This window comes from Balaenoptera musculus, chromosome 5, assembly GCF_009873245.2.
Source record: "Balaenoptera musculus isolate JJ_BM4_2016_0621 chromosome 5, mBalMus1.pri.v3, whole genome shotgun sequence".
Taxonomy (NCBI): domain Eukaryota; kingdom Metazoa; phylum Chordata; class Mammalia; order Artiodactyla; family Balaenopteridae; genus Balaenoptera; species Balaenoptera musculus.
The window spans coordinates 139981842-140009376 of record NC_045789.1 but is presented as its reverse complement, the minus strand read 5'-3'; the positions used below and the strand labels follow the sequence as shown (position 1 = coordinate 140009376).

Genomic DNA, 27535 nt, shown 5'->3' with positions numbered 1-27535 from the left:
ACGCGCAACGGCGCCAACTCGCGAGTCCCGTCGCAGGGGCGGGGCCGGGCCGGGGGACCGCAGTCCTCCCGGCGGCGACTCCGTGAACGCCGAGCTCGCGCCCCTCAGCCCGGCCCCGCCCCGTCCCCCGCGCACGCGGCTCCTTTAAGAACTTGCTGCGCCCGCCCGCCTCCTTTTTCTCGCGCGTTGCCCTCCCTGGCCGCCCCGCCCCTGCCGGGAGCGCGCCTGCGTCACCGCGCAGACCTCGGCCCTGACCCCACGTCCGCGCCTCGGGGGTCAGGGCGAGCCATTGCTTGCCGAGCTCGGGGGCGCGTGAGAGGAGGCGGGCGGGGCCTCCTCCGGAAGGGGTGGGCTAACTTGAGAGCAGCCGCGTCGCGGTGGAGACGCTATCTTGGCCTGGCCGACCTTCGCCCCCGCGCCGCCCGGGCCAGGGCGAGCCAATGACTGTCGCGATCTGGTTGCATGTGACAGGGGGCGGGCCCTTCGCCGGAAGGGTGAGGTGAGGCGAGCGGCCGGTCGCGCGGTAGGTACCGTGGTCCTGCGCCGCCGGGTAGGGGCGACGGGGCGGGGGCGGGGGGCCGGAGGGCGAGCCCTCTCTCGGGGACGCCCCCTGCATCCCCCCCGTGATGCCCCTACCGCACCCCTCGCCGGACGCCCCTTTTCAGTCCGGCCGCTCCCCGGACTTCAGGACGGGGGCGGAGTCAGCCCTGACAGGGCTGTGGGCAGCCGGGTGCTGGCGTGTGCTCGGGAGAGCGGCTCCCGCCCCGGCCGCCGAGGGTCGCCGACGATAAACGTTACTGTTGGCGGGCGCGCCGGGAGAGGCTGCGCCCACCTTCCCGGCCTTTCGTTCCACTGGTGAAGCCGAGCCCTGCAGCCAGCCAGGCGTCCTCGGCGCCCCAGGCTCAGGGCGACCCCGGCCCCTTCCTTCCTGCGCAAGTGCTGCGCGGGCGCCCCGGCCTCCGGGCGGCTCCCCGCGCGCAGATCGAGTCGCAGCAGTTCGCTCCGGGTGTAGAGGCCGCCTTGTGGCCTTTGGATGGATAGTCGTGTTGGCGAGGGAAGAGAGGCGGCGGCGGTCCTGTGGGAAAGCTAATTTAACTAAGTGCAACTTAGACCGTTCGGATCCTTGCCTTAGCGCAGTGCGTGGCCAGAGGCGGAGAGCAGCCGGGGCTGCAGCCTCTGCCGCGCTGGTGGGGTCGGACCGTAGAGCTCCAGAGTTCACGTGCTGTAGTTGCTCCTTTCCTCATTTCCACTAAAAAGGTCTTGTTGGGCTGACTCGGAACGTCACCTTGAATTGTATTTTAGCATTGGGGGTCATCTCCCAGAGGCCAGGGAGCGAGGACCCAGCCTTGTGCCCACACCCCGATGCCCAGCACACAGTGGAGCCCAGCAAACATTTGCTAATGAAACCCAGAGCCCTGAAGTACTGGGTGGTCATTTAGCGTGTCTGCGTTCCAGGTTTGTACATATGGACCAGAAACTTTCAGAGTTGGTGGAAGAGCTCACGACTTCAGGAGAGCCCCAAGTGAACCCCAAGAAAATGAAGGAGCTGAAGAAAATTTGCAAGTACGTCGTAAGCGTTCACGTTTTAGGTGACGGCTGCCTCAGCAAGCCCGTGACAGCCCTGGGAGATCGTGGGGCTCCCCCGGGGTCCGCCCTCCCCTGCCTGTCCCCACGATCGACCCTCTGCCAGGAAAGAACCAGCAAAGGGACACGCCCGGGACGTCTCCCCAGGGCCCTGCAGCGCCTGGTCGTGTTCTTGGTGGCGGTCCCAGGTGGGGGTGTGTGGCATGGGGAGAACCCAGCAGGGCTGTGGTTGGTGTCTGTTCACTCCCGTGTGTGTGTGTGTGTGTGTGTGTGTTCTTGAGCACACGTGTGTGACTTATGGATTAGTTACTGTTGGAATGTTCGATGGGTGGGAGGTTAGAGATCATAGCAGGTGGGCTCTGCAGGACCTGTTTTTCAGCACCACCCCTTCTTTTCTCCCACTGCCGAGGGCCTCTCAGATGCTGGAAACATAAGCCAAGTAGATTTACGGATCATTCTCATTCTGTGTTTGCAAAACAGGAGAACCTAAGTGATTGTGTTAGTGATTTACGTTTTGATAAAAAGTAGTGGCTCAGATCAGGTTTCGCTGCACACCCCAGAATCCCCCCAAACAGCAGGGTGTGTTCAGGGGCAGGGATAGCCGGGAAGAGGAGCAACGAGGGGTCGGGGTGTGTGCCAGCCCCGCCAGGGCGGCTCCCAGAGGCCCACAGAGCTTTCTGGGGGTGCTGGGACGTGTGGTCTCCCCTTGGGGTGGGGTCTCTGCTACGCGAGCGCAGGGCCGGCAGACCTCTACCCGCGGGCCGACCGGGTGGGGAGTCCTTCCGGCTCCGCAGGCGGTCAGGTCTGCTGTGGGCACTGGGCTGTGGACGGGCGGTCAGCCGCTGAATGAATGAATGGGCCTGGCTGGGTCCCAGTAAAACTGGGCACCCACGCTGAATCTCACACGTCAGGAGGGGTTACTCTTTTGACTTGTCTTAACCGATAAAAGGAAAAACTGTTGCTTGATTTGTGGGCTATGCAGAAATAGGCAGGGGCTGGGTTTGGCCCGCGGGCGGTAGTTTGTCCAGTTTGCCCTGGAGGAAGGGCAGAGGGCTGTGGGAGGGCCCGCGTCCCTGCCACCTGTGGGTGCGTCAGGCCCCTGATGAGGATGGCTGTGTCCCCAGGTCTTCAGAGGAGCAGCTTGGTCACACCTACCACCTGCTGATGGCCCAGCTGAGCCAGGAGCACGCCGAGGTCCGCCTCTCCACTTTCCAGGTCCTGGATCAGCTCTTCGCCAGGTCTCACCACTTCAGGATGCTAGTCGTTTCCAACTTCCAGGAGTTCCTGGAGCTCACACTGGGCACCGACCATGAGCGGCCCCTGCCGCCCCCCAGGGAGGTGGCACAGAAGCTGAGGCGGGCCGCCACCCGGGCCGTCCGCGGCTGGAACGAGAAGTATGGTACAGCGTATAAGAAGCTGGCCCTGGGCTTCCACTTCTTAACGCACAACAAACAGGTGGGCAGGCCCCAAGCTGCACTGCCCCTCCCCGCGGGGAGACCTGCCTGGCCCCCGGGGGTACTGAAGGGGGCGGGCCTCAGGGGCTCCCAAGACAGGAGGAGCAGCTTTGGGGGAAGAGCCTCAGCTCGTCCCCACGTGTAGGTGGTGCTGAGCCTTTGGACTTGGTTTCTAGGAAAGATGAAAAAGAAGGAGGAGGGAAGATTCAGCTGCTCAGACGCAGCCCTTTTCTGTGCTGGCCTCTGCGCTCGGGCTGTCCCCCGCTTTCACTGTGAGTTGCTGCCTGGGCTGCCACAGGCTCTGGCCGGCCCGGGTGGATGGTACCTACCAGTAGCGGTAGTGCCAGCCTCCCCCACGTGCCTGTGCTCCCGGCCTGTGGCTGTTGCCTTTCCTGCCGCTCCCTAGGGGTCCACTCGAGCGTTGTTCTCAAGCCCCTCGGTCCAGCCAGCAGCCTTCTTTCCCACTAATTGGAGCGAGCTTGTTGCCTGCCTGCCTGCAGCACGTGTGGGGCTGGAAGTCTTTTATGTCTTATTTTACTAGGAGACGCCATTGGCTGTGTTCTTTCCGGGGGTTAAATATCGCAGCTGAGCGTGTCGCCGTATGTGTTAAAGCAGTGCGTGTGAACTTGAGACCCGTAGAGATCATGGCTGTAGCTGGCACGGCTGTGTCTTCCCTTACGCCAGTTTTTGTTGGTTTTTTTTTTTTTAATTCAGTTATTTTATTTATTTATTTTTGGCTGCGTTGGGTCTTGGTTGCTGCGCGTGAGGTTTTCTCTAGTTGCGGCGAGCGGGGGCTACTCTTGGTTGCGGTGCGCGGGCTTCTCAGCGCGGTGGCTTCTCTTGCTGTGGAGCACGGGCTGTAGGCTTGCAGGTTTCAGTAGTTGTAGCACGTGGGCTCAGCCGTTGTGGCCTCACGAGCTCTAGAGCACAGGCTCAGTAGTTGTGGCGCACGGGCTTAGTTACTCTGCGGCATGTGGGATCCTCCCAGACCAGGGCTCGAACCCGTGTGCCTTGTATTGGCAGGTGGATTCTTAACCACTGCACCACCAGGGAAGCTCCCTTAGACCCATTTTTGATTCTTGTTTTACTTGGGTTCATGATGGTCAGATCTGATCTTTACCTCAATTTCTCAGGTAGATTTCCAAGATGTGGACGCTAGGACTCTGGCGGAGAGAAAGCGAGCAGAGGAGAAACAGAAGCGCTTGGACAGAATCTACAAGGAGAGGTCTGAGCAGGCCGTGCAGGAGATGGAAGGTGAGCTGTGGGGACCGGGGGTGCCCCCGCGCCCACCTGCTGCACCTTCCCAGGCAGAGCTCGGGTCTCCGCCCAGCTCTGCGTTCTCCCGTCCCGGGGTCTGGTCCCTGACGGGGGGCAGGGGGTGGTGGGGGAGGCAAGTGGGCAGGCTGGCTGGGTGGGGCTGGTTCAGGTTGAGGGCTGGAGGAGGCACTTAGCCACAGACCCCAGCCCTCCCCTCTGGAGGCCGGGCAGCAGGAGGCACCCTGCAGGCCATCCACGCCTCCCCCTTGGCCCCGGCGGCCGTGCTGGAGACGTGCACCCCGCAGTGGTCTGCGCACCCCTTCCGTCTGATGCTCCCCCACCCCCCAGCCGTGGTCTTGCCGGCCTCCTCCCCAGATCCCCACCATTGGCCAGCCCTTCCCATGAAGGGCAGCCGGGGTAGGAGCACCTGGGGAAGATGCCTGGCCTCAGGACAGCAGCAGAGCAGGGAGAGGTGGTCGGCCCGGGGGAGATGCCGGGAGGGTGGGGGGCGGCCAGAGCGGGACGGTGGCGGTGTGCCCCCTCGGCTGGCTGCTGTCTTCCGGAAGTACTGCCCACGGAGGCTCTTGCTGGGTGTCCGTAGACGCTGCCGGGCGCCGTCGCAGCATGAGTCAGGACTGAGGGTGGTACCCAGGACGTCCTGAAGGATGGTCTTGCCACCGGCCGGGTGGTCTCTGGAGCAGGGCGCCTGCCTGCCCCTGTGGAGGAAGTGGGGGGCGGGGCTGGCGGCTGGTTGCATCCCCACCCTCGACGGCCAAGTCCTGATGGGACTCAGTGAGCCCCGTCTCGTCCTCCCAGAAATGTCCGGGGAGATCCGGAGCTGCCTCATGGAGCTGGAGAGCTGCTTCCGACTGCTGGTGCCCTTTGACCTTGACCCGACCCCGGGGGCTGCCTTGCCCGCCATGGCCGAGGAGGGTGGCAGGGACGAGGAGCAGCCCTGCTGCAGCAAGACCCTGGCCATCTGCGCCCGCCGCCCGGGAGCCGCGGGTGCGGAGGGGCCGCCCTCGGAGGACAAGGACGAGGACAGCGACCCGGAAGGGTTTGTGCGGCACCACGGGCTGGGCTCCCGCGAGTACACGCTCGAGGTGGAGCTCTCCTCAGGTACGCGCTGCGCCCACGCCCGGCCGCCTTGGCCACGGCCCCGGGCGCTTCCCAGAGCTTTGGGCTTCTCGAGCTGTGGGGTCAGGGGTGAGTCAGGCTCGTGGGTCCTGTGGCCCCCGCCCCGCGGCCCTCATTGCGACACACAGGCCCGGCAGCGAGGGTGGGCCTGACGCGCCAGTGATGGGGCGCCCCTGGGGAGGGGTCAGACGGTGGCTGGGAGAAAGAAGTCATTGAGAAACAGCTTGTCACCACGTTTGTGACGACACAGGTGGTGACAGGCGGGCCCCACGTGGCTCCTGCTTTCCAGCCACCGGTGGGGCAGGGGCACTGACCCCCCGTCCGACCCCATGTGGCCCGGGCCCCTCGAGTGGCGCTGGAGGACAGCCGGGCTGCAGGAAGAGCCCTGCAAGGCCCAAGGAACCGACGCCCTCTGGCCGGGGCCATGGAGGCAGGGCGTGCTGGAGGTTGGGGTGCCCGGCTGAGGCTTGCGGGCGTGGCAGAGCTCAGAGGGAGGACCCTGGGCCCCAGGGGTGGGTGCGGCCTCCACCCCGAGAGTAGTGCGGGGAGGGGTCTCCCGACCGCCTGGCGTGGAGGGAGGCCTTGGGGTCAGGCTAAATCCATCGTGGTCGAGATCACAAGGCAGTGAGTCTCCTTAGGGAGTCAGGTTTGGAGTCCCGGGTGATGCGTGGCTGGAGCAGGGTGGGTGGCAGTGCGGGTGGCCCGTCAGGGGTGCCCGGTGACCTGCCCGGACGGTGGTTCCTCTGATGACCCGTGTGCTTGCTGCAGACAGCCTGAAGGTGCACGAGGATGAGGACAACCTGGTCGTCATCCACGTGGCCCAGGACACGCTCAGGCTCATTCAGAACAGGTTCCTGCCAGCCGTGTGCTCCTGGGTCCAGGTGGGCCAGGCGTGTGGGCAGAGGGTGCCAGGGCGACCCCGGGGGAGGGAGGGAGGGTGCCCGGCCTGCTGAGTGATTCCCCGTCCTCGCAGCTGTTCACCCGCGCAGGGACACATGGCGGGCACTTGGAGGGTGCCATCGACCTGAAGGCCGAGCTGGAAACTGCCCTGCGGCGATCTCGGGAGCTGGATGTCATGCCCGAGGAGGGCTGCAGGAGAGAGGTGAGTGCCGCCGGCCCGTCTGCCCGTGAGGACAGCCAGGGGACCTTCCTCTGATAGCAGCTCGGCCTCCTAAGGAAGCAGGCGTCCCTGGGGCCCCAGCGTTGTTCCTCCTCTTCCTCCCTGGGAACCGACTTCCCCGAGCGGGAGCCCTGGACTGAGCACTAGAGGCCACAGCCAGGCCCCCGGCACACGTGGAGGGACTGGGACCGGGTCTTGGCAGAAGGGCGAGGGAGGTGGGCTGGGCAGCGGGCGGAAGGCTCTAGTTGGGGAGGGGGCTCCCAGGGCCCAGGCAAGGATGTGCGGGAGGCGGCCTCGCTGAGCTAGGCTGCCGCCTGGCCCGAGCACCTAGTAGGCCCCTTCCTGTGAACTCGGTAGCAACTTCCAGCCTCGGGCGTTTCTCCTGTCTGTGCGCTGGGGCCGAGGGTGGCTGCAGGACACGGAAAACCAGGATGTCTCTTACACACAAAGCAGTGTCTCAGCCTAGGGCGGCCAAGTGGGGTGGACGTGGGGACTGGTGCCCGGTTTTGGGAGGGTGCTCAAGGCCCGCCATCTGCTGGGCATACGGCGCCGCCTCCCAGGTGCCCCGTCGTTCGGGAGCGGGGAGCTGATCTTTGATGGCTGTGTCTGCAGCAAGGCTTGTGGGGCGGGGGCAGGCGTGTGGCCCTGGTCCAGGGGCCCTGGGGACTGGGCAGGGGTAAAGCCACCTGCTCCCGGACACCAGGCCCCCGTGCGGTGACCCCAAGCCTCAGAGGTGGTAGCGTCCAGGCCCTCTCCCGTGGGCTCGCACCAGGAGCTGGACCTTCTTGCCTGAAAGGGACCGAGGGAGCTGGGTCCTCCGAGGGTGTCCCAGGGGACCGTGGGAGGGTGGGGAGCCGCTACAGCTGGAGGGTGTGTGTGGGAGGAGGTGACAGCCACAGCTGGACGTTGTCAGCGATCAGAGCCGAGAAGCCTCTGGTTGGAATCAACGAGAAAACAGGCAGCAGAGTGCACTGTGCCCCAGGGACACCCAGAGCCCGAACCCCACAGGGTTGAGCTGTGGCACCTGAAGGGGGAGGAGGGCGGGGGCAGGGGCAGGTCCCTCCCCCGGCTCCCTCTCCCGTTTCCTGAGGAAGCCCTGGGGTTGGGAGAGCGCTGTTCTTTGCTGAGGAGAAGGTCAAGTTTGAAGTCCCTCAGACTTATAGGGGAGAGTGGCCAGCACCCTGGGCCTTGGTGCCTCGTCCTTGCCCCCAGGGGCCCGCGGGGATGGGCCCTGCGAGAGTTTCTGAGAGTTTCTGAGCCAAGGGCCGTCCTCTGCCCTCCTCTTTGCGGGTGTGCAGCCCCCGGGGACCGGCAGAGGGCGATCTTGACCTTCTCCCGAGACACGCGGGCACGAGGCCTGGTCGTCAGCTGGGGGCCTGGCCCTGCTTCCGTGGCCGGTAGGGCTTTGCTCGGTGCATAACTGAACAGGAAATAAGTTCTGTGAATTTTGATCGAGATACTTGTTTCACAGTGAGAAAGGGTGCTTTCTGGGCCCGGGGGAGGAATTGGTCTGGTCCATGCATCCTCTCAGGTCGGGGCGGGGGGGGGGGGGGCGGGTTTCTGAGCCTCAGCGGACTCGCGGCGTGGTGTCAGGGTGGAAGGCCGGGCCGAGAGCAGTGAGGGGTGTGGGGATCAGGGGTTGGCACCGTGTGCCCCCTTCACGGGCACCTGAGACCGGCCTGTCTTGCTCGTAGGCCGCCTTTCCCTCGCTGTGTCTGGCGGGGCTGGGGCAGCTCCCCCCTTTTCCGAGCAGCAGGCGTCCTGGAGCAGCCCGGGCTTTGGGGGAGAGCCTCAAGGAGAGAGCGGGCAGCACAGTCTGGTCCCTATGCGTCTGGGGCCAGCCTGCACTGCCCAGGCCGGCAAGACTCGGAGCCCAGAACTGGTAGCAGAACCTTCTGGATGTCTTTTTTTTTTTTTTTTTTTTTTAATTTAATTTTATTTTTTTAAAATTAATTAATTTATTTATTTTTGGCTGTGTTGGGTCTTCGTTTCTGTGCGAGGGCTTTCTCTAGTTGTGGCAAGTGGGGGCCACTCTTCATCGCGGTGCGCGGGCCTCTCACTATCACGGCCTCTCTTGTTGCAGAGCACAGGCTCCAGACGCGCAGGCTCAGCAGTTGTGGCTCACGGGCCCAGCTGCTCCGTGGCATGTGGGATCTTCCCAGACCAGGGCTCGAACCCGTGTCCCCTGCATTAGCAGGCAGATTCTCAACCACTGCGCCACCAGGGAAGCCCCCTTCCGGATGTCTTGACACGGCTCCCTTGAGGGCCACTAGGTGAGGCCAGCTGCTGGGAGCAAGCCCTGAGCGGCCCACTGGGTCTGGTTCCAGCTTGAGCATCAACGCATCCTTGACTGTGGCCGGGCAGCCCCAAAGCCCGGGAGGCACGTGACGACACGGTCAGGTCAGAGTGCACTCTGTGCAGGGCGGCAGCTGAGGGCACGAGCTGGGGTGGCCGGGGTCTGTCAGGGTGGGCGCGTGGTCGGGTGTGGGAGTGGCGCTGCCCGGTCAGGCTCCTCCAGGAGTTGATTCCAAAGGCCCTGAGTCCTTGGAGAGCGTGCTCGCTGGTTCACTAGCAGCGGCGGCGGGCCTGTTGATGGAGTGATTGGGGCTTGGCCGCTGAGTGGCAGCGCCCCGCTCGCTCGGGCAGCCTGCTTCCCAGAATAGACGCGGCTGCGGTCTCTGCACATCTGCGCCCGCTCCAGGCGGCCCAGTGGTGGTTAGGGTTACGGACCGGTGTTTCTCGCTCGCTCGTTTTCACGTAAAACGTCCGGGGCTTAAATCCTTTGCCTGGTGTTTCCCCACTTAGCGTGAGCCGAGCTGGGAGCGTGTGGTTAAATATTTGAGAATTTTAACAAACGTGGAAGAGACCGAAGCTGATGTGAAGGTCGTGCTGAAGCTTAGACGATGGCTCCGACCGTGGCAAGTGTGGGTCGTGCAGGGGCTTCTCCTGGGCCGCCTGACTGCAGCCAGGCCAAGGGCCTTGTTTTCAGATTTCCTGTTCCAGTCTGTGTGTTGCCGTATTGTTTTCCTTTTGATGTAGATGTTCTGTCTTTAAAGAATACTTAAGTCAGCTTAGATACGTTTAACCGTTTGTTTTATAGAGTGTCTGTCCCGGTTCCTTGTGGAAGCGGGCCGGGGATAAATCTCAAGTAGATCGATACGGAGCGTCGTTTGGTAGATTTAGTTTCCAGTCCTGCTGCTAGAGGAGAGGTCTCATAGTCCATGGCCGCTACATCCGTTAAACTGATAAAAATCCTTTGAAAACTTTTAAATTGCCTGCTGTTTAACTATGTAGCTACGATCGCCACTTAACTTTGTATTGTGTAATTAACAAAATATTAATCTTCCTCCAACCAGTAAGTCAGAAAAAAATGATTCCAAGCATCAGTCTGTTTAAGCTGTGGACTGTGGGTGTCTTCTCAGTTGTCGGGTTCCTCGCTTCCACGGCTGGAATGCCCGCGCGTTTGCTCTCGTTCTCACCCGTTGGTGGTCGGAGGTGGCAGCCATAGGGTTTTAACTCAGAAACACCCCGTCTCATCGCAGAAGTGGAGATCGCTCTCTTAACTCTGGGTGAGGTTTTCCTCCCGTTGTTCGCCCAGGCGGGTGTGCGGGCCAAGGCCAGGCTGCTGTCACGGCTGTGCTGTGCGCTGGAGGCGTTTCTCTGCTGCCGGAGCTGCGTGCTGGCTTCCTGTAGGTGAAAAGGAAGGAGCAGGGAACAAGGGGAGTGAAATGTTGACCGCGTCGGCGCCCCAGGGAAGCAGGGGAGCTAAATCAGCCGGCAGTCAGGGCAGTCAGGACCTTGTGTTCGGCAGGGCCAGTAAACAACCTTCCTGGTGACTCGCCCTCTCCATCACCACCGCGCTGAAGGCTGCTGCGTGAGGGCTGGAGCCGGGGGAGGGGGCTGCACACGTTCTCGCGAGGACCGGGAGCGTGTTAGCTGCTGGGGGGGCGGGGGTCAGCCGTCTCCCCCCACAGCCCTTGGGCCCTCCCTGCCCTGCAGCCCATCCTCCCCAGCGCCCTCCAGGGTGGCCGCTCTCTTCCAAACACTTTTCACGGGTGGTCCCGTTAATTCCAAAATCAGCCCTATGAGGTCGATTCCATTTTCACCGTCCTCTGACAGATGGGAAGACTGAGTCTAGGGGGGGCCGCATGGGTCTTCTCGCCAAGGCCGAGGTGGCGTAGCCAGCGCCTCGCTCCTGCTAGGAGGTCGCACTGAGGGAGGAGAGCGAGCATCGGGGCTGCGTCGGGGCTCCCGGGAGGAGGGCGCTGCCCATCTGCACGCGGAACAGGCTCAGGCCACCTGGCCTTGGCTTGGAGGTGGATGTCCAGGCGTTTGGTGGCCTCCTTGCGCACCCCCGGCAGGCTGGCCAAGGTGCCAGAGCAGCTCCCAGGGCTCGGCCGCGTGGGAGGGGGTGAGGAGGGGACAGTCGGTCTGACTGGTGGCCCTCAGGCCCCCGTGCAGGAGGTGAGCACACGCTCCACGCTCCGTCCGCCTCCTGTCCGCGGGCCCGTGGTGGTCACCGCGCGTCCTCTGCCCTCTGAGCTGCGTCCCGGCAGTGGAGATGCGCGTGAGATATTGGCCTGGCTGGGCAATTTGCACTGCGTCCAGGGAGGGCATTAGCATATAAATAGCAGATGTGACGACGACCATCACAGCTGAGCACGTTTAATTTTTAGTTTATAAGATAGAATGGGGCTTTAAATGCGTTGCCATCAAGCCGCAGAGACAAATGCAGCTTGGAGCTCACTTGTCTGACGAGGCCTCACATCATTTTTTTTTTAAAAAAAGGGAAACACACACATATGAAACTGAACAAAAGTGATTTCTTGGGTGAAAAGTAATGGAGATGGTGCCCCGAGTTAATTAGATCGCACAAAATTTATTTAATGGTCCAGCTGTATCTCGGGCATGCCTTGGGCGGGCAGACCTGGGAGGTGGCTCTTCCCATCCTTCTCAAGTAATTAGCAACCCGCTGCCCTACTTCTGTAAACGGATTACGTTGTATATCTTAGCTGTTTTTATTGCTTGTTTAATTATGATCGCGGAGCCTCATTTTTTTAAATCCTTTTAACTGTGGGCGAGAATCAATTTGTGTGAAACCAGAGGAAAGCCCAGGGCATCCTCCACACCTCCCTGCGGCCTTGGGAGGGTTCAGTTTGGGGCCTAGCCCTCACCCAGACTGTTGACCGCAGGGCTCGGACCGCCTGCCCGGGCCTCCGAGGCCCTGGGACTTGACCTGTTAGGGAGGGTGGGCGCACCCCCGGGGGCGGCCTGGCGTGGCCTCCTGGCCCCCAGACGAGGGCGGGCTGCTTTCTCAAGCATGTCTGGTGGTCTTTCTTCCTGATTGGGAAGCTCAGCTCCCAGTGAACGGCTCTTGAGAACCACTGGCGAGTCTGGCCCCGTTTTGAAGGCCACCCACCCTCAACCGATTCCTCCCTAGGGTGTGACCTCCTCCTAGGATCCTTGGGCCTCTCCTCACCCCTGCTCTGCCCGTAGTGCCTCTGCCCGCACCCAGTGTGGCGTCTGACCTGATCTGTGACCTTTAACCTTGAGGGGAGGTTGCCACCGCGACTGCCTGGGACCCCTGGGCTGGCCCCTTGAGCACAGGTGGATGCTTTCTCTTGGGCCTCGGTGTCCCCAGCCATGTGCTTTTCGGAGGCCTGGAGAGGACTGTCCAGCCTGAGGGCAGGGGGTTTGCTTCCTCTGAACAGGCCCTTGGCCCCAGGTGTTCCGTCCGCAGGGATTGTGCCTCGGGACATCTTCACTGCTGTTCTCCCGTGCGGGTAGTGTGCCCAGAGCTGGACGCAGAAGGTCCCGCTGTGTGCCCAGGACATCAGAGCCCAGCCCAGCCCGTGTGAACTAGAACTCGAGAATGGGTTCATTCAAGCTTGAGTTCAGTGTCAGCAGCGAAGCCCTTGCTTCCTTCTGCAGGGCTGTGGTTTGAGGGTCACCCCAGCTGCTGAGGGGTTTAGGACGCGAGCGTGGCAGCGATGGCCAAGGTAGCTCTCATACGAGGGCCCCGGGGCCGCTCATGGCAAAGCTGTGCCCGAGGACCTGGCCGGGGGCCCTAAGGAGGCAGCTCTTGAGGGCCAGATGGTCTTCCTGGGTGCCATACGGCCTCATGGCCTCATCAGTGAGAATTTAAGAACAGAGGGAGCCAGGGCTTCGTGTTTAATCACGGGGATAAACAACTTTAGTTGGGGAGAAAGAAGGTATAATTCCTAATAGTTAGCTAAGCAGCTAAATATTTTTTAGGAAAGGAAAATTTAATAAAAGTCCCAGGTGAAATTCAAGGGTGTGAGCAATAAGCATAATATTTTATGAAAATGAGCCCCATATTTAAAGTCTGGCACTATGTGTTATGCATTGTAGCACCCGGTCCACATCTACCTTTTAGAAAATTAAAACCCATAAATTCTGTTTAGTGTTTGATACGCACTGCACTAGCCGGGACCGTGATGCCCTAAAACCTTGGGCTGCTTTCCACCTTTCATAAATTCCTGGGTAGGTTCTATACAAAAATAATTTTCAGGTCCGCGGCTCATTGTTATTCAAACGTGATTGATCGTCGTCATTTGCTCAGCTCCGGAGTTAAGTGCCCCTGTCATTTCCAAAGAGTATAATTGGGACGTTTCACAGGTCAGCGGCGGAGACAGGCTTCCCTTTTGATCAGTGTTAGACCGATAACAAAAATTACAGTTTCCAATGATTAATGTCTCCGTGCTTCCCAGACGCACGCTGCGGGTTGTGCCCAAGCTCAGTGCATTTGCATCTGATTAGGCCTCGCGGGCAGCTCCTCCGTGGATTCCGGGTCCGCAGGGCGTGGGGCGTCCCGGTCCTGGCAGTGCCAAGGGCAGCTGCACCCCGGCTGGCCTCCTGCCCTGGGGGTCGGCGGGCCGGGCCCTCCGTCCTTCTTCTGGCGTGCCTGTGTGCCCCTGAGGCGTTGCTGTCGAGATGGGCTCTGGAGTGGGGGGCAAGTCTGATGGATACAACCATTGGTTGCTATCACCCCGACAGCGGGCTGCCTCTCTGGACGTTTCCTTCGGGTGGGCCCGAGAGGCTGGAGGCAGGCAACGCCCCCGAGTGTTTCAGGATGGCGCTGGCAGCGGGGCCGGGCTTCTGGGCGCCTTCCTGCCGTGACCCTCTCAAGAAGGACAGGCCCCACGCCCTGTCCTGGAGTGCGGGGGGTCGTTGAGGATGGGTGAGGGAGAAGGGGAGCAGGAGGCTACTCTGGCCTCGGGGGGGCTGCGCCTCCGGGTCTGAGCAGCATGGGCTGCCGACACCTCATTCATGCTGCACGTGGCCCCAGCACATTGGCACGTGTGCGAGGCCGTCGGTCATCCTGCTTTTTGGAGGGCCCTCTGGTCCCCACGAGGTGAGCCCTCCGTGCTCAGGGTCCCTGCCGCTCCTACCCAGCTGGGCACTACCCAGGACGGGGTGGGGGCAGAGGCGGAGGGGACGGATCTTGAACAGAACGCCCTGGGTGGTTCTTGGGTCCCTGGGCTTGAGGGGTGGGGGGGCTCCAGGCACAGCACAGTGACCCTGCCTCGCAGAGCAGCTGGGGAGGTTGGCCTTGTCCAGAGGAAGCTTCCTCTTCGGTGGTTTTTTAACAAGCCGTTTTGAGGGTAGAGTATTCCAGAAGTGCTGTGGTCACACCGGCACCACTGGATGCCCAGGTGGGGAGCCAGCCCGGGGCAGGATGAGGTGCTTTGGCCTGGCTGGAGCTGGATCAGGGCCGTCATCCAGGCCCTGCCTGTGCGGGTGAGACCTGCCGCTCGTGGGGGCTCTGTGGGCCGAAGCAGTGCCCGTCCGTGCATCTCAGAGGGCCGGCCGGTGGAGGAGCGCATGCGGCTCGTGTGGCTATTTAGGGACGGAAGCGGACCTCAAACACGGCCGCCACGGTCGACACTAAACCCCAACCTGGAGAAAGTCCCCAGAAGCAGGACTGGGGTTGTCCGGGTCTCCGCCTGCGGTGTCCACTCACAGGTCTGGGGGTGTGTCCACAGGCGGCAGCCACGGGAGACAGGGACGAGGACGAGGACGACGACTTTGTGGAGGTCCCGGAGAAGGAGGGCTATGAGGCCTGCGTCTCTGAGCACCTGCAGCCTGAGTGTGGTGAGTGGCTGGGCGGAGGTCCCGCGCAGGACGCTGCCCTTCGGGGCAGACCTCACGTCCGGCCTGGGGCCCGCCAAGCAGGGAGCTGGCCGTGGCAGGCACCCCGAGTCTGTGCCGCCTGGCCCTGCGGTTCACTGCGTCCCCGCCCGTCGACGCTGCGGAGCCGCTTTCATTGAAAACCACGTGATTCTCATTTCCTGATCGGGGCGCTCACTGGCCTGGGCCCCGCCCCGGGTTCCCGCTGTCCCCTTGGTGGGCAGGCCCTGCTGCCACTTCCTCTGGGTGCAGCCAGGCTGTCCACACACGGAGGCCCCCGACCCACCCCACAGGCCGACGCTGAGCCCCCCGCCCTGCAGCTTCAGGCCCCATCACGGTGAGGGGCAGTCCCTGCTTGGGGTCACAGAAGTCTCAGCCGTCGGGAGCGAGTCCAGGGTTGGAAGGGCACCCTCAGAGCAGAGAGCGCCTCCTGGGCTTGGGGGAGGGTGTTGGGGGCACGCGGTGTGGTTCCCGCGGCGGTAGGGCCCTTTGGGCTGGGAGGGAGTCGGGGGGAGGCCACTGCCTCGGTGGGTGGGGGGCAACCACCCCACGTTCTCTGGGCTCCCCTGCTGCCCAGTCTCCGTTTCTCAGGGGAGTCACAGGTCAGGCAGTGTCCTCCTTCCCGTTGATGGAGTCGCTGCCTGACGTCTGGCCCAGGAGCAATGACACACCTTGAGAAGGCGTGCTACCTGTGACCTGTCTTTCCCGTGTAGCATTCTTTTCTTTTCCAAAAAAATCTTCAAAAGCCTCGACTGCACAGGAGGCATCTCTTGTCCAGAGGAAGCTAATAAAACCAAGATCGCGTGTGGGTTTGTGGCGAAGTGGACAAGTTGATTTGAATCGGAGTGTGTGAGATGAGATGTGAATTTGTTAGTTTAGACGCTCAGGCAGTTGGAGTGTGAGGACATGACCCGTTAGGCGTGTCACACCAAGTTACCACACCAGCTTCACGGCCCTCCAGTGTTTGGGTCCTGCCGTCTGCGCCACGTGACCCGCCTCCTGCCCTCCCGGCCCCCGCCCCGCCCTCGGTCCCGGCTGTGCCCACCACGCCGTCCCAGCAGTGGGGCTCCTCTGACCACGGGGCCACTCCCCGTGCCCTCTGTTCTGCCTCGTCCTCCAGGTGCCTGGCCTGCCCCCCGCGAGGCCTCGTCCCACACCCGTGAGGCTGCTAGGGGTGCTGGAGGCCCTGGGGTGCCATGACTGCCCTCCCAGGTCTCCCCTGGCCGCCCCGCCTCGAGGGAGCTGCAGCCCCGCCGGGAGGCTCCCAGGTCGCCAGGCACCACTGTGGGTGACCACCTCCAGCTGTCACCGACCCGCCGCTTGTCTTCCCAGCGGGGCCCCAGGTGTGACAGAGCGGAGCTGAGCCATCCCCTGGTTGTTCGTGGGCCGGGCAGCCTGGGAGCCCTCGCACGACAGGACCTGCTGAGCTCTGGGTCTGTCCTGCGGCAGTGGGGGGCTGGGTGCCATCCCCCCGTTCCCTGGAGGGGTCTGGGCCCTGGTCTGGAGTGCAGAGCTCGGGGCCGCGGGGCCACTGCAGGAAGTGCTGGGCGCGCCAGTTCATAACTGTAGTTGATAGTCCGTCACTGGCTTTTCAATTAAACTCAGGTGACTCTGCAGTAGATTCGGTCTAAATCCACAGCTGAGGAGACGGGTGCCCGTTTTCTTTCTCATTTCTTTCTCTGAATTTTCACTGAGGGGCTTTTATCTTCCCGTTAATCCTACCATTTCTGTCAGGACGTAATCTCTTTCTCAAATTTACATTTTAATTACAAGGCCAGCTGAACTAGGTAAAATCAATAGTGTCAGGCTCGCAGCCGAACTCCACGCGGAGCCCCCGCCCCTCCATTTCCTGCCATCGATCCCGCCCGCCCCATCTGCTTTAGCGCTGCAGGCACGGAGGTGCCACTTGGTCAGTTTAAACCAGCCCAGGGGCTTTGGGCATTCTCATGACTCTTCCTCAGAGCCGCTGAGAGAGCAGATTTGAGCTGAGATCTGTGTTTGAGGCAGACGCCCCACGCGGGTGGGTGGGGCTGGCGGGGTTCGCCGTGACCTGCGACCTCTGGTCTCCCCGGACTCAGTGTTCTCCCCGAAAGCACAGCACCCGGGGCCGGGGGACACGTCTGCTTTTCGGACTTTTACCTTGCAAGTGTGTTAGGGAGATTGAATTTCTACAGCAGTGTGAGAACGGTAGTGTTTTTTTAGTGCTCTGAGTGTTTACCCTGCTTCAACATGCTCACCCATCTTTTTAATGGTTTAAAACAACAAATCAATGAAAAATATATTTCATGCTTGTAACTCTTAGGAATTCTCGTATCGATCTTCGGGTTGCGATTGTAGCCACCTACGTGAGTGCCACAGCGGCCACTTGCCAGTCCCGCCTCCCCGTGTGCGCGCGCCCATGTCGGGGTCTGCGCGCCCGTGTCGGGGTCTGCGCCAGCTGGGACCGCTGCATTGTCGGCATGCCGCGTGGGGGCGTCTGGAAGGCTTTGTGACCGGGCCGGCTCCCTGCTGGCCTCCGAGAGCACCCAGGCCTCAGAGCTCAGGGTGCTGCCGGCTGACCAGGGTGGACCCTGCCACGCCAAGTGCCCTGCGCCATGTCCTCCAGTCTCAGCCACGGGCACCTGAGAAGCAGGGGTGGACCCCGTACTCCCAGGGCCGTGCGCAAACTTGGAGGGCGTCTGGAGCAGGCGGGGCAGGCGTTTTGGTGAAGGGCCTGGGGTAAACGGTTTCGGATTTGTGGGCAGGACGAGGCCTCTGTCGCAGCGACTCCCCTGCCGTCATCTACAGAAGCACCAGACAGCACGCTGGCCGTGCACGCGGGCAGGCCACGTGCAGACACCGGGAGGACTTGGCCGCGAGGTCTGCCCGCCCTGCCGCGGAGAGCCCGGAGCTGATGGCGGCCGGAGCCAGCCTTCCCAACCCGTCCTTGTCGCCTTTCTCCCCTCCCACCCCCTCCCGCTTCCCCTTCCTCCCCCAGGAAGCACTTCCCCTGGCGTCCAGCTCTCAGTGCTGTGTCATTTCCCTTCTGGTTTCTCTCTCTAAGCGGGGGATGTTCTCGAGTCCGTGCACGTGGACGGAGGGATGGAGATGCGCCATCAGGAAGGCCAGGCTCATGGCGTCACGGGCAGTGCTTTGTGTCGGTGTTGGTGCTGCTCTGCTCCCGTGGCGGCTCTTTGGCCCCTGGAGCTGCCTGCCTGGCTGTCTTGTCAGTTTTCCACGTGTCCTGGGAAGGACTTCTTAGACGTGAGGCCCCAGGGTGTCTGTCGTAGAAGCCACGACCTCCCTGACCCTTCGTCCACCCCCACTGGCCAGGGTCTGGCCGGAACTCCCAGGGCGCTCATGAGGCAGAGCCATTCACATCCGTGACACCTTCACACTCTCTTCTTATGCAGCTTTTTGATGTAGAACCCAGTTTTTCTTGTGGTGACATCGACTCAGCTTCCTTCTAGTTCCCGTTGGCACAGCGAGTGTCTTTTCATTTTTATTTTCTTTTATTTTTAGTCTCTGTTAACCTTTTGTTTTAAGTGGTTCTTGCCAAAGTGGTAAATTGCTGATTGTTTTTAATTTCATCAGCGTGTCTTTTCGTTGACTTGAATCCATTGAGTTACTACTGTGTTCTCAGCTGGGGTTGCCAGTTTGCTGCACATCTGTTTGCCAGCCTTCCTCTTTGGTTTGCTATTGTTGCTACTGTTTTGTTTTTTTCTTTTCCCTACCTTTTATTTGCTGGGTAAACTTTTTTTCTGCTGGTTTTGAAAGTGTTCGTCCAGTATAAATGAAACGATGAGTATTTTTGCTTCTGATGGTGGTGCTTGCTCGGGAGAGTTGCACTCACACTTCCCCTCGCCATGCACCTCGCAGCACGTCCCTGTGCCCACATCCTGCGCAAGATGGGGGACATGCTGGCTCCTGCTCTCTCAGGCCCCCAGCCCGGCACATTGGGTCGTCCAGGTACCAACTTACTTCTGATGGTTGTGGGTACTCGGGTTTCGGGAGAGGCGGGAGTGAATCTTACCAAGTCATTTCTTGGCCTTTACTCCCCGTGTCCCGCAAACCCTCCTGAACCTCCAGGTGAGGCTGTGTCCTTCACCTGCATGTTGAAACCTAGTGTAGCTGGGTATAAAATTCCGAGTTTGATTGTTGTTTCCCAGACCTTACACTCACTGTTGTTTTAAAGACACTGGTGCCTGTGGGATGCTTATGGCTTCCGAAGGAAAGCTTCTCAGACCTTTCTGTTCATCTCTCGCATTCCTGAACATCCTTATAAGTGACTTGCACGTTCTTCCTTCTGTCTCCTTCCTGACACTCAGTGAGCCCCTCGGTCTTCCTCTGATTCCAGGAAGGTTGGGCTCTTTATTTCATCCACTCCAGTTATCTTTCCTCTTTCTGGGGTCCAGTAATGAGGAGGTTGATGCCTGTGTGAATGCTCTTCACGTCTCTGACCAGAGAGAGCTGCCCATGGGCGTGCAGCTGCCGTCCTGTCCTTCAGCCCGGCCTGGAGGCGTCCTCTCCTCTGCTTGCCCGCCGTCTTCGTCTTCCTGGCTTCCTCTCTGTGGGGCCCTGGGGGGGTCTCCAGCTCCTCTTTCTTTCTCACCTTCCAGATATGTTGTCTCTTGTTCACCTCTTTCTTGGCAGCGGTTCCCTGTCTGGAGGAGAGTTTGGGGAGGGAGGCACTGCCCTTGCTCTCGGGATGGAGTGCCTCTGAGGTCCTAACCCACACCCTGCCCCGTGCCTCCTTGGCAGCCCCTGGCCCAGGTGCCCAACTGGGAGGGGCTGGCAGAGGTCAGGGACAGCCCGGGAATCGGCACAGGTGGACCAGTAGGGCCCAGTAGTGTCAGAGAAGCTGCCTTCCCCCTGCCCTGGGGACCTGGGCACGGACCCTGGCCTGCAGAGGTGGCCTGGTGGCCTTGCCGGTGAGATGCTGGCATTGGGGCCTCATCTGGCTGGTGGAGCAGGTGCTGTGCTGATGGAGGGTTCGGCGCCCTCACACATGCTGTGCCGTCACCGTGGGATGGGGACACGGCCCCCTCCAGGGGTCTGTCCGGGGTCTTGGGGATGGTGGCCAAGAGCAGATACGTCTCTGTCGCAGGGCTGAAGAAAGACCCGGCCACACTGGCCTCGCGGGCGAGGAAGAGAACAGGGAGCAGCGAGGAGGCCTGTGACCCCACCTCTGCGGCCGCCCAGCTGCATTGGCTCCAGCGCCACTTGCCCCCGGCCTTGCCCCCGAGCCCCAGGTGATGCCCGGACACCCGCCCCTGCCCAGGCAGCCCCGCGTGTGCACCCCCGGCCGGGCAAGCGCCTGCCAACGTCCGTACTGGGGCGGGGGCTGCAGGGGCCGGGGGTCCTCAGCGCTGGTGTGTAGGCCAGGCCATGGGGGCGGGCCAAGGTTCTGGGGTTCCAGGGGGCAGGCGTCAGGACACCCCTGGGCCCAGCGTGAGGACCGCAGATCTGAGGCCAGCTCCCCGTGTGGTCTTGGGATGGCCAGCCTTTTCGTAGGGCTTCAGCGGCTGCCCTGGGTTCCAGGTCTGAGGTGGCAAAGGTCACAGCCCAGGTGTGTGAGCGGGAGCTCCGGGGGGTGTGGAGAGGCAGGTGGCCGAGGCTGGCTTCCGGCACCACATCACTGAATCCTCCTCTGCTGTCTCCAGGGTGCCGCTGGGTCCAGAGGAGGCTGAGAAGCTGGCGGCAGAGCGGGCCCAGGCGCCTGTCGTGCCCTTTGGGGTTGACTTGTGCTACTGGGGCCGAGAGGAGCCGATGGCCGGGAAGATCCTCAAGTGAGTGTGGGCGTCCCGCGGGTCCTGTGGGCCACCCAGCGTGCCGCCGGCCTGGGCGCAGGGGACACACAGCTGGCTCAGAGCCCGGCTCTGCCATGCAGGCCCTCATGCGTCCCACCAAGCGCAGCTCTCGGGCTCTCGTAGGCACGGTGCCCGGGGTCATACAGCCCTGCCCAGAGGCCTGTGGACCTTCTTTGAACCTCCTTGTTACTCCCTGGGGGGATGTCCCCTGTTGTCTGCCCTGATGGTTGGGCGTCATGACAGACGGCATGAAGACTTGTCTGCCTAGGACTGGGGTCCGGCCCGGCCCAGCCCACTGCTCCAGGCTCTCTGCCCAGGCCCTCATCACGACCACCCTCTGGTCCTCTGACTCGGATCTCCGCGGGCCGGGCCTGGGGCTCCGCAAAGAGTTTCTGGGAAGCCGTCCCCGTTGCTGCGCTGGACGCTTTCTCTCCAGAGTGGGCACGGGGCGGGGGGTGGGCGGATCTGTTCTCTGTTAACCTCCGTCAGGGAGCCCCTGCCCCGGGTCCAGGCCAGGCTAGGGCGGCGGGCCGCCGGGGTGGGGTGGCTGGCGGTGCCCCCGCCGTGCTAAGCGTCCCTGCTCGTCCTGGATGGACTCACAGGCTCAGGGGTGCCCCCTGCTCAGCCGCCCAGGCCGGCCTTGCTGCGGGTGCTGTGGTGGCCACCCCGTGACAGCGCTGAGCGTCCGGTCCGTGTGCAGGTCCGACTCTGAGCACCGCTTCTGGAAGCCCCGCGAGGTGGACGCGGAAGTAGAGAGCGTCGCCGTCTCTGAGACTCTCCGGAGCCGCCAAATCACCTTTGCGGGGCGATTCGAGCCCGTGCAGCACCGGTGCCGTGCCCCCCGGCCCGACGGCCGGCTCTGCGAGCGCCAAGACCGCCTGAAGGTGAGGAGGGTGGAGGGCTGGGCAGTGGGGTGGCCACCTCGGCCAGGCCAGGATGGGGCCGGAGGGAGGCGCTGGGCTCCAGCCTGCTGGTGCCAGGACCTTCCCCCGGGTGGGTGGTCTGACACGTGGGCACAGGGCTGGGTTGCTCTGCCCTGGTTCCTGCGTCCCCGCCCACATGTGTCTCCTGAGCGCGCTTTGTGCTGGGCCAGGGGTCCACGGAGGCGGCCCTGTGCGCCAGGCGGGGCTTTGGCCAGACTGACACCAGATCTCCCTCTGCTGCCTGGCTCTGTCACGGCTGCGCCCGAGGGCCCCTCCTTTGAGGGGTGTGTGGGCAGAGGGTGGTGTGGGCTGGCCGTCCCCGAGAGCCGTGAAGGTAGGGATGGCCAGTGACCCCCTCCCGCCTCAGAATTGCTCCGTTCTTTGCCTCAGTGCCCTTTCCATGGGAAGATCATCCCAAGAGATGAGACGGGACGGCCCCTCCATCCGGAGGACAGGGCCCGCGAACAGAAGCAGCGGCTGCAGAGGCCGGCGGGGTGCCGAGGTAGGTCCGGGGGACAGGGTAAGGGCATCCACAGCATGGGGGACACCCTGGACTCCGGCAGCCTACAGGGTGGCCCGTGGTTTCCACGGGTGGTCGCCTGCTGCCTCCCGCTCAGTCATAACTCACAAGCGTGCCTGGGACACACTGTCCTCGGGGCTAGCAGGACACTGAGCGCCAGCCTGACCACATTTTCACACGGCTCCTGACGGGCGATGTGGACACACCCACGGCCAGAAACCAGCTTGTCATCGTTTGTTTGGGTTCTGGGTTCTTAAACCTGTTTTTAAGCAAATGGAAAAACTGAGGCGTGAAAAGTTAACTGGCTGAGCCCCGAGGTGCCTCCAGGACGCCAGCTGCCCCCCTCTGTCATCTGCTGTCTTGCAGAGCCATGCACGAGGGGCCGGGCAGGAGGGCTGTGGCGTGTGTGGTGTGCGATTTGCGTGCACGTGGACTGTGTGTGCGCGTGTGTGGGCAGAAGGTGAGGGTCCTGCCCGGTGGTCCCAAGCATCCTTGCTGAGCCTCTGAGCCTGGGGTGCTCTCTTGGGGACCTCCTCAGGGCCCCCGTTTTCCAGCCTGTAGGCTGTTTCGTGCCAAACAGAGGGGCTTTCGTGCCAAAGCCACTGAGACGCTGTTCTCCGCCCGTCAGGGAGCTCATCTCATCCTGGCGTGTGAGCCGGTGCTGTGTTCTGGCGCGAGCCGCGGGTGGCGGCTGCTTGGCCCCCAGAGGCCCCTGAACAGCGGGCAGGGTGGTGACCCGCAGAAGCGGCACCCCTGGCAGGGCAGCACCCGGGCACGCTTGGGGGGGGTCGGGGGGCCCACCGGGGCAGCCCTGACCCGTGTCGACGTCCCGTGGTTTGTCAGATCTGGGCTGGGGTCTGGAGGCCGTGCCGCCTCGGGCCCCTTTTCTTAAAAGAAAGGCCAGGCCCACGGCGCAGAGCCCCCCGAGGCAGAAGGCGACTGTGTCTGTAGGGGTGGTGCTAGTGTGGTCTCAGCTGGGCCGTGTGTCCTCTTTAGCAGGGTTTTTCCCTTTGTCACGAGAGACAAATGTTAGATTTTGGCCTCACACGCAGGGTTGGCGCCTGGAGCCCTGGAGGGCGGCGGGGAGGGGCCCTGACCCATTAATCCGCGGGCGAGGCCTTCCCTGGTGGCCCACACTCAGGAGCAAATTAAGTGCCTATTTTTGTGTCAGCCCTGAAGAGTATCAGGTTCTGCAGCCCTCGGTGACTTGTTAACAACAGGTATCGGGCCGGGGCCGCGGGCCAGCGCTGGCCAGTCAGATGTGAAATAGCATCTCTTTACTAACTACAGTATCGATCCCCGCCTCCCTCACACGCCGGGCAATTTTCTTTTCCCTGGCGCTAACCTCGGTGACAATGCGCGCGGAGCTCCAGGGCCCGTCAGCACGCAGGACGGCCCCGCGGCCCGGCTCTTATTGATTTTTTTCACAGGCTTTTAAATTGCTCCTTCATTTTACTGAGATGCTCATTTCATCTCTACTGGGTGCCAGCGTTTTTCTGTTGTGTTTAAACAATTGCTCCATTCACCGGGTTCCTAAACTGTGACGCCTTCTCATTACTGGGAGATAAACTGTTTGGACAGTTTTCCTTAATCTTGGATTAATCGTTCCTGTATCTGGATTGTGCCGCCCCGTATTCCTTCACTTCAGAGATCAACTTGGGGAGGCCTCGCTATCTGTCTGGGTGCGTGGCTTCTCCCTGCTGCTGGACGTGCCCTGCTTGCCGCCCAGCCCCTCTGCCGCAGCCCCCCAAGGGGCTCTTGTTTGCATGGTGGGCGCCATCGGGCTTTGGGGTGTCCAGCCCCCTTCTGCCAGCCAGGGCCTGGGTCCATAGGTCTGGGCACGTTGGGGGGCTGTGCTGTCACACTCCCGACCAGGGCGGCCTTCCCGGGCCAGCGGGCTAGATGGGGCCTGAATGTCAGGGACCTCCCCCGCCCCAGCAGAAGGAGACTGAGGCGGAAGTCGCTGCCAGGGCAGTGGTGGGTGGAGTTGGGACGCTGGCCTCTGACTCCGATGCCTGTGCCCGCCGCGTTGGGAGACCCCCATTTAGACAGTTAACGCTTCCCGTCTTGGCAAACAGGCGCACTGACCTGTCTCTGTTGCAGCCGGGTCTGGTGAGACCAGGCCTTGGGGCTGGGTGATGTTTGTTTCCCTGCGGAGCACCGCCTTCTGACCTGAAGGGCCTGGGCCGTGGCGGGAGGAGCAGGGCCGCCTGCGTGAACCGACACCCTCGTCGCTGGGGCCTGGGACCAAGTTATCTTTGGACCAGTAAAGAGGCCGTGGCCACCCTGCTGTGCACGCCCTCCGGCCAGCAGATGGGTCCGGAGGCCATGCCTGGTTTCTGGTGGGGCACCGTCAGCCTGGAGACGGAAGCAGCCTGCGCGTGGCACTGCCCCTGGCCGCCAGCCTCGGTTGCCTTCCTGCCTAAGGGGTCAGTGGAGGCACCCACCTTGGCCTACGGGGGCCTTGCGCCCACTCCTCGGGCAGCCGGTGGCCCTCCCTGCCCCAGTGTCAGGGAGGACTCGGGGCTCAGGTGAGGTCGGCGCCGGGAGTTTTCTGCAGTGTCGGGTGTGTTTGCAGCCTGGCAGGACCCTGAGCTCATGAGGGACGTGGAGGCAGCCACTGGGGTGGATCTCGGCTCGTCCAGGCCCGGTGGGAAGGGCAGGCGGCAGCGGTCCGGCCTCACCGACCTCAAGCGGCAGGCGGACACAGCGCGTGCACGCATCGCCAAGAAGGTCTTCGCCAAGTAAGAGCTCCTCGCGGGGTCCCGCCCTCCGCCCCAGGCCCGGTGTTGCTGGCGGCGAGAGTGGAGAGGCCGCCAGCCCGTGCCCCCACCGCCCACCCCCCACCCCATTGCTCTGGCGGCCAGAGGCGTTCCTCGCGGCGCTGCCAGGTGCCCTAGAAGGCGCGAGGGTGTCTGCGCCCAGGCCCCATGGGCGCCGTCCACCCCGGGCAGAGGAGGCGGCGCCAGGGCCCTGCCCGAGTCGGGTGAGCAGGAGGGCGGCTTCCTGAGCACCCCCGCAGAGCCCCCACGTCTCCTCGCCGCCGGCCTGCCGTGTGCGTCTGCATCCAGGAGAGGGCTCGGCCCCTGGGCTCCGGGCATGAGGCTGGCTCCCCGTGGCTCAGCTAGGGGTGATGGTGCCGTGGGTGCTGGCGCCCGGAGGAGCGGGGGCCGGGGGCGTCCTCTGAGGGGCCGGGAGCTGTGGCCGGAGCCTCTGTGATCTGTGAGGGAGGTCGTGCCTGACCCCTGGAGTGGTACCTGTGTCCAGGTCTCCTCAATGCCAGGCCCCAGCGGCTTCCTCCCAGGCACAGGCGCTACCTCGTCACGGCAGCCAGGCTGGCCGCGAGATGCGCGTTCCTCGCCGGGCGTCGGGCTCTGTGCACAGTGGGGCGAAAGCAAGCTGGGCTGAGTGGATCCAGCGTGTCTTGACCGCCTCTGCCCACACGCTGCTTCCCGCCCGGTTGCTGGGCAGGCTGCGCTCTCGTTCTGGGGTGCACCCTGGTGCTGGCAGGATTGGGGATCCTGGGAACTGCCTTCAGGGCTCAGGGAGCGACGGGAGAGGTGCCAGGACGCGACCAAGGCCACGTTCGGGGGCAGAGCCACTCACTGCGGTGTCCGGCTCTGGACGGGGAAGCTCTGGCTATTTCTGAGCTGTGTCGCCTGTCCGTAGGGAGCGGACGGGCAGCCGGCCCAGGACCCGTGCCTGAGCCCAGCCAGGCTGCAGTCGGCAGCCCGGAGCCCTGGCCGGTGCCTCCCTGATCACGTCTCGCTGTGCTTTCCCTGCAGGGCCGCTGTGCAGAGGGTGGTCACAGCCATGAACCAGATGGACCGGAAGAAGCATGAGAAGTTTGCAAACCAGTTTAACTACGCGCTGCATTAGAGCGCCAGGCCGGGTCCACTCTGGTCGTCAGCGCCTCTTCTGCTGCTGATGAGCTAGGATGGGAAGGCAGACCCGGGTCTGGGCTGTAACAACAGCCACAATTATAGTGTGTATTTAACGTGAAGAAATGGTGCACTTTCTGCTTAAAGCGCCCCAGAGGTGTGGACTCTCCTCCTGCGGGGGACCACGGCCATCACTTACGGGTCTGACTGCCTAGTAGCCCGGGGTGAACTCGGGCAGCCGTGTCCACAGGTGGGTGCCTTGTACAGCCTGTGCCCTCTGTGGTGTGACTCAGGGTCGCTCATCATCCAGGACGAGTGCGCAGCCTCCAGCCCTGCCCCCCAGCCTTCTCCTGCTCGGAGGAAAACCCACATTTCCCGTTGACACGAGGGGGAGCCAGCTGTTTGCTCTCGGCGTTGCCAGCTCACAGGCATGCTGGTGGTGGTTCCACGTCAGAATGCAGGGAACTACCTCACTCTTTGTTTTTCTAAAATCCACTTTATTGAGACGTAACTCACGTACCGTAACGTTCATGCCTTTGAAGTGTACGGTTCGGTGATGTTACACACACTCACAGTGTTGTACAATCTCCACCCCTGTCTAGTTCCAGAACTTCTCATCACCCTAAAAGAAGCCCTGCTCCCAGCCCCGGCCCCTCTGGCCTTCTGTATCTGGATTTGCCTTTGCTGGACGTTTCCTGTGAATGGAGTCATAGCAGCCTGTGGCCCTTTGTGTCTGGCTGCCTTCACTTAGCACAGCGTGTTCAGGGTTCTTCCCTGCTGGGGCCTCTGTCCGTGCTTCATGCCTTTTTATGAGCGGATAACTCACCCCTGTAGGAACATACTGCACTTTGTTTATCCGTTCATTGTGGGCATTTGGGTTGTCTGCACTTCGGGGTGATTGTGGATGATGTTGCTGTGGCCACTTGTGTACGGGTTTTTGCGGGGGCATATATTTTCATTCCTTTTGGGTTTATACCTACAAGTGGAATGGCTGGGTCACGTGGTAGCTCTGTGTTTAACTTACTGATTGAATTGCCAAAACATTTTCCAAAGCAGCTGCACCGTTTTCTATCCCCACCAGCAGTGTATTAGGGTTCTCGTTTCTCTATGTTCTTGCCAACATTTGCTTTTATCAGTCTTTTTAATTTTAGCCATCTTAGTGGGTATGGAGTGGTGTATCATTGTGGTTTTGATTTGACTAATGATATTGAACATCTTTTCATGTGCTTATTGGCCATTTGTGTATTTTCTTTGGTGAAACATCTAGATCCTTTGCCCATTTTAAATTGAATTGTTGTTTTGAGTTGTAAGAGTTCTTTATATATTCTGGATACTAGATCCTTATATGATTTGCAAATATTTTCTCCCATTCTGTATTTTCACTTTCTTGATCGTATTCTTTGAAACACAAAAATTATGAATTTTGATGATACCCAATATATCTATTTTTCCTTTTGTCACTTGTGATTTTGGTGTCATATCCAAGCAGCTGTTGCTTACTCCAAGGTCATGAATATATACTCTTATGTTTTCTTCTAAGAGTTTTAAGATGTAGCTGTTCATTTTAGGTCTTTGGTCCATTTTGAGTTAATTTTTTTTTTAATTTTATTTATTTATCTTTTATTTATTTATTTTTGGCTGTGTTGGATCTTTGTTGCTGCACATGGGCTTTCTCTAGTTGCGGCGAGCGGGGGCTATTCTTCATTGCGGTGCGCGGGC

At 61.7% G+C, this 27535-nt stretch overlaps 1 protein-coding gene across 3 annotated transcripts; it reads left to right on the top strand.

Annotated features, from left to right (window-relative positions):
* The first annotated feature begins 247 nt into the window (after window positions 1-247).
* UVSSA (UV stimulated scaffold protein A) lies at window positions 248-27030 on the top strand. Of its 3 annotated transcripts, none has more exons than XM_036853737.1 (15): window positions 248-499; window positions 1456-1563; window positions 2709-3039; window positions 4172-4292; window positions 5112-5414; window positions 6201-6313; window positions 6406-6534; window positions 14559-14667; window positions 19790-19934; window positions 20186-20251; window positions 20346-20471; window positions 21193-21376; window positions 21806-21917; window positions 24514-24679; window positions 25721-27030. In XM_036853737.1, exons 1-15 carry the CDS (start codon window positions 441-443, stop codon window positions 25812-25814), a joined length of 2166 nt encoding a protein of 721 aa, XP_036709632.1. In that variant the 5' UTR covers window positions 248-440; the 3' UTR covers window positions 25815-27030. The 3 variants fall into 3 exon arrangements, with proteins under 3 accessions (XP_036709632.1, XP_036709634.1, XP_036709633.1); XM_036853739.1 differs by having other exon boundaries at window positions 248-523; XM_036853738.1 differs by lacking the exon at window positions 20186-20251 and having other exon boundaries at window positions 255-499; window positions 25721-27028.
* The last annotated feature ends 505 nt before the right edge of the window (window positions 27031-27535 follow it).